Source organism: Poromitra crassiceps (genome assembly GCF_964638095.1).
Source record: "Poromitra crassiceps genome assembly, chromosome: 12".
In the NCBI taxonomy this organism is placed as follows: Eukaryota; Metazoa; Chordata; class Actinopteri; order Beryciformes; family Melamphaidae; genus Poromitra; species Poromitra crassiceps.
Genome location: NC_139632.1, coordinates 30984123 through 30994017, shown reverse-complemented (window position 1 = coordinate 30994017; position 9895 = coordinate 30984123). Strand labels below are relative to the sequence as shown.

The 9895-nt window shown below is 46.3% G+C and overlaps 1 protein-coding gene across 1 annotated transcript in view; it reads right to left on the bottom strand.

The window, feature by feature from the left end:
- Window positions 1-308: 308 nt before the first annotated feature.
- podn (podocan) overlaps window positions 309-9895 on the bottom strand; it is a 13800-nt gene continuing 4213 nt past the window's right edge. Inside the window, exons 5-12 of the mRNA XM_083646981.1 lie at window positions 9599-9663; window positions 8204-8313; window positions 7862-8018; window positions 6126-6241; window positions 3504-3717; window positions 2768-3211; window positions 2506-2654; window positions 309-487 (exon numbers count right to left, since the gene is read on the bottom strand). Coding sequence (XP_083503107.1) covers window positions 355-487; window positions 2506-2654; window positions 2768-3211; window positions 3504-3717; window positions 6126-6241; window positions 7862-8018; window positions 8204-8313; window positions 9599-9663 — 1388 coding nt within the window. The 3' untranslated portion in view covers window positions 309-354. The remainder of the gene's footprint in view (window positions 488-2505; window positions 2655-2767; window positions 3212-3503; window positions 3718-6125; window positions 6242-7861; window positions 8019-8203; window positions 8314-9598; window positions 9664-9895) is intronic.

The window sequence follows — 9895 nt, the reverse complement described above, 5'->3', positions numbered from 1 at the left end:
TTATGTTAACGTATTGGAGAGAAAAGCACACAAATACTCCTTAGATGATGAGATGTTACGGAACAACTGTCAAGAACAAAAGCTCAGATATAAAGACATGCAGAGGCAATTTTCTAACCAGCAAAAATAAAAACAAACAAAATAAAATAAAAACAAAGGAAACTTCATCCGGTATCCTGCACCAGAAAAACGTGAATCTGCCATTCAAGACAATAACGCACCAGGGAAATGAGTGCCACAGCCATGCACAACAATGCAGTCCCATGACAATTACGACGAGCATCGTTCATTGATGTCTTCTGCTGCTCCTGCTTCATCTAGTTGTCTTCCACCATCTCCTCTCTCCTGCTTCATCTAGTCGTCTTCCACCATCTCCTCTCTATTAAAGGAGAGGTCTGCGCTGCCTGAGCCGAGATCCAGAGTTTGCAAGTGGGCCAGATGGGCGAACGAGCTCTCGGCCACCGAGTCCACAGACAGGCGGTTCGACCTGGTGGGGAAAACGGGAGACATTCAGCAAAAATATTGTGTGTTTTGATGATAGAGATTTCACAGGCTGGATCCAAAAATCCCAACTTGCAGTGAAGAGGATCCATAGACAACAGGTGGCATTTACAAATCACATCTGTCACTGGGATCATTTGATAGGCAGGGATCAGTGCTGCCTTCAGGGCCCATCTGTTGAGCATCACTTGTGTGTCGCGCTGAGCTGCAGCCACTCCACTGTTATTATCAGGAGGCATTCACTTCACATCAAAGCCCTTCTTTGGGTTTTTCCAAAACGCTTTGCGTAAACTGCATCTACTCCATTTTGTTTTCGTTAATCAGTGAAAATGCTTGCATATGCTGCCCATGAACTCGAACGACTGACATATAATACACATGAACACTAACGGAATTAGCAACAAACAAACGCGGCATGCACGCACGCACGCACACACACAGACACACACACACACACACACACACGCATATCCCCCTTCCCCTACACACACACACACACAAATCCCCCTTCCCCTACCCCCACTGATGCAGGCATTCCAGAAGCTCTGAATTGGCGCGGGCCACAGGCTCTCCAGCTGTGGGGGGATTTGGTGGAAAAACATTTTCAAACTCATGTGGCAGCAGCTGCTCTGAGGAGCATGAGGAGCACAGCAGCCTGGATGGGGTCAGGGCCCATAAACACAACGGGTTTAGCCTGAAAACCAAACAGACACAAAACCACTTGTCCAAAAAAAAAGCACTTGTCCCAAAATGATCTGCATTTTTTAATTATAAAATATATATTTTGAAAAGGGAGAGAAGACGGGTGTGCGACAACCCGACTGCAGCTGCCTCTTGCAGACTTACAGAGCAGACTGCAGCTGCCTCTTGCAGACTTACAGAGCAGACTGCAGCTGCCCCTTGCAGACTTGCAGAGCAGACTGCAGCATGTCTCTTGCAGACTTACAGAGCAGACTGCAGCATGTCTCGTGCAGACCTCCAGAGCAGACTGCAGCATGTCTCGTGCAGACTTGCAGAGCAGACTGCAGCATGTCTCGTGCAGACTTACAGAGCAGACTGCAGCATGTCTCTTGCAGACTTACAGAGCAGACTGCAGCTGCCTCTTGCAGACTTACAGAGCAGACTGCAGCTGCCCCTTGCAGACTTGCAGAGCAGACTGCAGCATGTCTCTTGCAGACTTACAGAGCAGACTGCAGCATGTCTCGTGCAGACCTCCAGAGCAGACTGCAGCATGTCTCGTGCAGACTTGCAGAGCAGACTGCAGCATGTCTCGTGCAGACTTACAGAGCAGACTGCAGCATGTCTCTTGCAGACTTACAGAGCAGACTGCAGCATGTCTCTTGCAGACTTGCAGAGCAGACTGCAGCATGTCTCTTGCAGACTTACAGAGCAGACTGCAGCATGTCTCTTGCAGACTTGCAGAGCAGTCTAAACAAAACCACCAATTTCCTCACAGACAGTCATTCCTCTGTGGCACTTGTATAATTATCTCCTGGCCAACATCAGTCCAAATGGAAAGGACATTTATGTAAAGGAACCACACATCAAATTTCCATGAAAGCCCCCCGAGGACGGGGAACACTCAGTGTGAGGCGAGGACATATCCCCTATTGTGCACGTTGTCATGCAGCTACCGTGAAAACTGTCATGGAGGATGAATGGAGTGTCGGTGGGAGTAAAAAAAAGCCATTAACTCCTCATTTGGAATCTTACAGAGCCAACAATAATTGCACAGTGGGGAGAGGGAGACACAGAGAGAGAGAGAGAGAGAGAGAGAGAGAGAGAGAGAGAGAGAGAGTGTGTGTGTGTGTGTGTGTGTGTGTGTGTGTGTGTGTGTGTGTGTGTGTGTGTGTGTGTGTGAGTGAAAGGGCATGCAGAATTGCTCTTGAGCTGAGATTGCTACTTTAATTCCAGTGGGTTTTTGTGCTACTTGTGAAAATGATCATTGGCTCAGTATTGCAACACACACAGAGAGTGTTAAGAGTGTCGGCGGCTCTTACTTACCGGAGGAAGATGCCTCTGATGTTTGGTGTGCCGTCAAATGCCGACACGGGGACACTAGTGATGCGGTTACTTTGCAGGTAAAGATACTCCAGAGACTCGGGCAGGTCAGACGGTATGTGCGACAGCTGGTTGCCAGACAGGTCTAGTGTCTAAAAGAAACAAGATACTTCCTGAAAAACAGGCGTCTCTTTCCCGCTGTTTTATCTGGTTATGATCATGTGATTATCTGGCAGAAAAGTGGGAATCAGTTTCAGCCACTCACTGTTAGCGCACCAAGCTCCAGCCAGGCTCCCTGGTAGATGGAGTTGAGCTTCAGCTGGTTGTTGCTCAGGTAGACCTCACGCAGCTTCAGCATGCCCGTCAGCGAGCCGTCCGGTATGGAGCTCAGCTGGTTGTCCTTGATCCGGAGCACCTGCAGGCTGCGGGGAAGTCCCAGCGGCAGCGAGTGCAGAGCGTTCCCCGACAGGTCCAGGGTTTCCAGCAGGCGCAGCTTCCTGAAGGCCTCGCGGTGCAGCTTGGGGCTGGTCAGGCGGTTGTAGCTGAGGTTGAGCTCCGTCAGGGTGTACAGCGTCACCAGGTCGTTGCGGCCGATGTCGGTGATGGTGTTGTGGAGCAGCATAAGGGTCTTGGCACGGCGAGGCAGGCCCCTGGGAACACGCTCCAGCAGGTTGTTGTACATGTGGAGCGTGTGCAGCTTCTTCAAGCCCTAGTGGAATTGGAAATGCCGATTTATGAGTGTAAAAGACTATTTTTACTGTGCGCAATAGATTATGAAAACTTCAAAATGCATCAGATGCAGGGGAAGAAGTACTGTACAAGTCCAACTCCCAAGTGTTAGTTCCAGGAATCGAGCGTACGTAGCACGTGAGATGCCTAGTATATATATACGTATATATCTCCCTTTTGGTTGTTGCCTTTTGTAGTCCCATTGAAATTCACAATCTCTTTTCCGAGGGAGAGCTGGGATGATGTGAAAAGGCTGAAGGAGCGTTACGTACCTGGAAGGCAGTGGGGTGGATGGAACGTGAGCGGAGCTTGTTGTTGTGGAGGAGCAGGTACTCCAGGTTTCGGACGGAAATGAGGGCGTCTCCGGGGATGCTGCGAATGGAGTTCTTCTCCAGGTGCAGGAGCACGAGACTGCGAGGCAGACCCGTGGGGACAACGCTCAGGTTGTTGTTTGACAGGTCCAGACACTCCAGACTGCTCAGTTGGCTGCCAGGAGAAAGCATAAGTCAATCAATCAGCTGACCGTCCTTTTACTGCGCGTGCGCTGTACTCTCTACGTTACTGCCTCAAAATGAATAGTCTAGCCTTGTCAAACAGTCTTTTGTCAGTAGATGCTCTTCTTGGTGTGCACTTAAAAACAAACATCCATGAAAATTCAGTCATTATCTGCTCACCCCCATCCAAGTGTTTTAGTCCACACAACATTTGTGGAGTTTCACAGCAAAACACTTTTGCAGCATTCTCCTAAATAATCGAATTGGATAGTGGCCAACTTTCAAACAGAAAAAAACAACAATAGAAGGGGGAAAAAGGGCCCATACTGCTCGACTGGCATAATCCAAGTCTTCAAAAGCCCCGAGATGCCAAGTTGACTTGAAAATATGTCATTTACACCCTGTTTTTAGCTGAAATCTTCACCTTAGCCGTATGAAGAAAGAAGGAAGAACAAGAAGAACAATTTCTGTGAAAATTACATTTACATACTTTTCAAGTCAACTTGGCATCTCGCGTTTGAGTTGCCAGGCACGGACTGGCTCAGATTCCTACAAATCAGAAACTATGTTCGATCCAAGATTCAGGCCTTTGAAGCGCTCCCAAATGAACATGCTCTTTTTGATGTTTTGCTGAGCCCTCCTCACTCCAAGCACCTCATCTCTAGATTTGTGTGTCTATTTGATGATTGTACCATGGCCTCTAATGAGAGGATTAGAGAGGCATGGCAGGAAGAACTTGGTACTGAATTATCTGCCATTATATGGGAAAAGAGCCTGTCGGTTGTACAACTCTGCTCAGTTAATAGCAGACATCAGCTGATTCAATTTAAAGTTGCTCACCGTCTCCACTACTCTAAGCAGAAATTACACAAGATTTATCCTACTATCTCACCACTGTGTGAAAGGTGTCAAGTGTCGGAGGGCACACTGTCTCATGCCTTCTGGTTCTGCCCTTCACTGACGGGATTCTGGGCCAGAATATTTGACTGGTACTCTAAGGCAGTGGTTCTCAAATGGGGGTCCGCGGACCCCCAGGGGTCCGTGGCACTTTGCCAGGGGGTCCGCGAAAAGTTTTCAAGTAAAAAAAAAAAAAAAAAAAAAAAAACTTTTTTTTTTTTTTTTTTTTTTAATTAAAAAGAAAATGCTACATGTTACTTATTCCTTCTCAAACTACTTCCTACATGGTGCTAGTCTATCAAAATATCTTGGCTGTCACTGATTGTGTTGCATAGTGGTTTTCTGGACTGTTGACAAATTGTGATATTGTAAGTCGCTTTGGACAAAACAAAAGCGTCTGCTAAATGCGTAATGTAAATGTAAAGTAATAAAAAAAAATATACGGTATATATTTTTTTTTGCAAAATCTTCATAGTTCAACGAAAATAGTTTATGCTTTAAATCTAAAATGGTTCATGGATTACATTCTAATAACAAACCTATCAAATTAAAAGTCAAGCACGTTACCGTGGAAACAATTAAGCTTAGCCCAAAATCACAAATCAGAATGAGGGGGTCCCCGGTATATTTTCTATCTTGTAAGGGGTCCTTGGCTGAAAAACATTTGAGAACCTCTGCTCTAAGGCCTACGGGGTGGCCCTTCAGCCGGAGGCAGAACTCGCCATCTTCGGCTGCTCAGAGTCCTCTCTGAATTTTCCTACAGCTGTGCAACAATCTCTGACACTGGGGACAACTGTTGCCAAAAAACAAATTCTGAAGGAATGGAAATCTCCGTCTCCACCCTCTTTCCAATTGTGGTTGACGGACATTACCTCTGTTATACGCATGGAGAGACTTAGGTTCCTGAGAACCAATACAATTAGAAAGTTTGTGACTATCTGGGACCCGTTTTTGGTCTACCTTAACGAGGCTAGGGGTGACGGGTGACTCGCCCGGCTGGCTTCCCATGGACCCCTTGGGTGGAATCCCGAGTATACCGTTTACAAGAACATAAGCACCTTAGGTAGCTGGCGGCACCACTTTGTAATGTTGATTATATTGTTTTGTTTTGTTTTTTCTTTCTTTCCTCTGTGTCTGAGCCTGTTTGTCTGTTTTGTCTTGTTTGTGTTCTATAAAAATTTAAAATATGAAAAAAAAAAAAAAAAAAAAAAAAAACTTGGCATCTCGGGGCTTCTCCTCACATTTGAAAGTTGGTCACCATTCACTTCAGGGGAATGCTCTAACTGTTTCCCGGGAAAACTCCACATGTTTTGTGGACTAAAAAACGTCACCCATCCTTCCATCGACATGGGGGTGAGTAGATCACTACTGAATTTTCATTTTTGGGTGAACTTATAATTTAATAATGATACAGGTAAGCATTTATTTATTTTACATCCCACATTGCCAGATACAGATGTGTCCATCAGCTGAGTGTTTTTGTGCATGAAGGTTTCTGTCCACCTGAAGGTCTCGTTGTCCATGCCCTCGTTGCTGAGAAGGTTGTTCTGGAGATACAGCTCTCTGAGGTTTGACAAGTTGTCAAATGCCCCTGCTGGGATTTTCTCCAGTTTGTTACTCTGTCAACCAAGCAAGAATGATAGGGGTTTGATTCCAACATTATATACAGCATATCCATTTTGGACAAATCCATCTGAAATTCAAGCAACATTTGAAAAACCTAAATGATTCTGTCCTTTAAAAACATCACACCCAGGTGTTGAAGTAAGTGGTGCAGGCTTGCCCCTCTCACCGGCACAATGTGTGCTCGCGCACGCGTATGTGTGTACGTCGTGAGTGTTTCCCTGAGCTGTGGCACTTTCTGTCTCCACTGTGGTTCCTCATAGAGGCGGGGGGAGGGGCCTAGGTGGGGGGGAGGGGCCTAGGTTAAATGTGCTCACCTCTCGATGTGCTGCTCACCTCTCGATGTGCTGCTCAACTCTCGGTGGAAACGGACGAATACACACACAATGTAATAGAAGCGGGCTGCACTGCTTAAAAAATATTTTACTTTAAAATGTCTTAAAATTACTTCTAATTTTGAGTGCCAAGGACGAGTATGTTCGTCAATTCAGATACTAACATAGAGTGCCAAGGACGAGTATGTTCGTCAATTGCGTTTTTTGACGGTGGGACGTGGATCAAAGCCTCAGGCATCTCCTGTACAAATATTGTAGCTATTGAAGGTGTATAACCTATTTTACGGACTCATTAGGTGGCGACAGTGCTCTCCAGATTAGAGAAAGGTCCGGAAAACAGCAGGAAAAAGCCCGTGATGAAAGAGAAACCGCTCATGCTGCAGCCAGAGCCATATAGATTGCTCTGTCTGGAGCTGACGTTGGCTGCGAACAGCAGTCAATCCGCGCCCACAACTGAGCCCCTCTGCCTCTGTCTGTCTGTCTGCATAGTTTCTCCACACGATTAGCCGCCAGAAAAGCAGCACCCGACGCCGAAGGGCCAAACCATTCTCAGCAGTCCGGTTTGGCTTTTCCGTGTCGCGCTGGGAGCCGGCGCACAAAAACAGAGCACTCCGAAAATAGACTGGGTGCGTGTTAGGCTGTGTGTTAGTGTGGGGAGGAGTTTGCAGCTGAGGGGGGGAGAGGGGGGTGGGGCACGCAGGGCACCACACAACTACACCACGTCACTACATCAGAAAATATTAGCTTCAGACTCAGTGAATGTGCTTGAAATGCTTCATTTCACAAAAGGCGGAATAACTCAGCTTCTAATTTGAAACGCCTGTATTTGCTCAAAACAACCTATCTTCTCCGGCTCATAACTAAAGAACGGAAAATGGTATCAATAAACTTTTTTTTGCTGATGATACAATAGAGTCAGCTCGTTCTTTGTGCGTGTTCGGTGTTTACATAGTAATATCACACAATATTCTGTGGGCCTCGAGACATCACTGAAAACGCTCTGAAACTCTGGCACTGGGAGTGTCCGTTCTCCAAAAGTGGCTGGCACTCAATGAGTTAATGCTAACCCATAATGTAGTTTTCATGCCAGCAGTCAATATGGGACAGTCTCCCATATTGGTTACATTTTTGTGGAGGATATCTCATTTTGGAACAAAACTCTTGATCATTATTACATGATGTAATCATCATCATCATCATAATTCCAAGTAGGAACTGTGCTCATTAACAATAATAAGGTTGAAGGAGAGAAAAGAAAGGACACTTGATGTAGTGTTGGACCTTGAGATGGAGGCGGTGGAGGGTGGAGGGCAGGTTCCTGGGCACGAGGCGCAGGAAGTTGCTGGACATGATGAGGATCTCCAAGCGGTCAGAGCCATTGAACATCTGGTCTGGAAGCCCCGTGTCGCTCAACCTGTTGTTATGCAGGTAAACAGACCTGGGAGAAGGAGGGATGGGAAACCATGAGCGAAGGGAAACAGCAGTGTGTCAACACACACACACACACACACACACACACACACACACACACACACACACACACACACACACACACACACACACACACACACACACACACACACACACACACACACACACACACACACACACACACACACTTACTTCAGCTGTGGTTTCTGGCCAAATGTATAGGGATAGATCCTTGCAAGCTGATTAGCAGCAAAATCAGCGCTGACCAGAGAGGGCGGTAGGTGCCTGGGTGCTGACGTGAGCTGCAAGGAGGAAAGTTGGCATGGATCACAAACGATCACGTTCTCATTCGCCAACGATGTGAGGAGGACGTGATCTTTCTTGTATTGCCTGGCTGTAATGGACAGTGTGACTCTGACACAGCCAGCCATTCTTCTCCACGGAGGTGAGATCATTGAAACAGCACCAGTACAAATGAACACTTTCACTGCTTTTTGCCAAATGGGTGTTACACAGCAGACGTGCTGTATGGCAGGCTGTGTTCACGCCTTCGTCTAAACGCATGGTTTCCCTCATTTTAGTCACTCTTCCCAGAAGGAACCGTATATTGGACAAAATGGCGGAGAATATAGAAATCCGAAAAGCGCCAGTGAGATTAGATTTTAGTGTTCATATGGGTTTAGAGCTCTCCTTTATAACATGGTTTATGGATTAAAGCAACATGGGTGTCTTTGAAGCTTAGTGAGCACTTAAAAATCCCCTATTTTTTGCTTTGCTTATTCGCCCCTTTTAAGTCACAAACAAATCTGTCCATATTTTTTTCTTTTCTCATTCATAAGCTTCTCCTATTCAGAAGAACCAAGCAGTCAATCAATCGGCCGCCTGGGTAATGTCGAGGTAAAAGCGCTCGCCTACCACCACGGAGAGCTGACCAAAATTGTCTGGATGCCAGTAACATCTCAGCTCTGCCCAGCTGACCACAAACAGCCAGAAACATCTCAGCTCTGCCCAACTGACCACAAACAGCCAGAAACATCTCAGCTTCTGACCAGCTGACCACAAACAGCCAGTAACATCTCAGCTCTGCCCAGCTGACCACAAACAGCCAGAAACATCTCAGCTCTGCCCAGCTGACCACAAACAGCCAGAAACATCTCAGCTCTGCCCAGCTGACCACAAACAGCCAGAAACATCTCAGCTCTGACTAGCTGACCACAAACAGCCAGTAACATCTCAGCTCTGACTAGCTGACCACAAACAGCCAGTAACAGCTCAGCTCTGACTAGCTGACCACAAACAGCCAGTAAGATCTCAGCTCTGACCAGCTGACCACAAACACACTGTAATCGATTACAAGCGCAATTAATATGAGGGTGTTGACTGCCACCTCTCTCCAAACAGGCAGTGGCACAATGTCACTGGCACAATAGAATAGAATACAATAGAATGGAATATAATAGAATAGACACATCTTGAGAGATGCAGCTGTAGCAGATAGACGTGCAGTTCCTCTCATCAGGTTAGCAGAGCTGACGTGAGCCGTGAAAAGAAACATTTTGATTCATGGAAGTTGTGTGTATGACTCACCTTATTATTTGCCAAGTATAAATAAGCCAACTGTTCCAGCACTTCAAACCCTTCGTCTTCCAGGCCTGTAAAGAGGCAAACACACCTTTCAAAATAACGTATTAAAACAAAATTAATACACTTAGAATCACAAGCCAAAAGCAGGACTATTTAGTTGTAATCAAGCAATCGGCACACATGAAAGGAATATTTCAATCATAACTGGGTGGTTAAAAAACAGTCCAGCATTATTTAACTGTTTGACAGAACCACATTTGCTTGCAGACGGCGTGTCCGCAATTTGTACCCGTGCCGTAT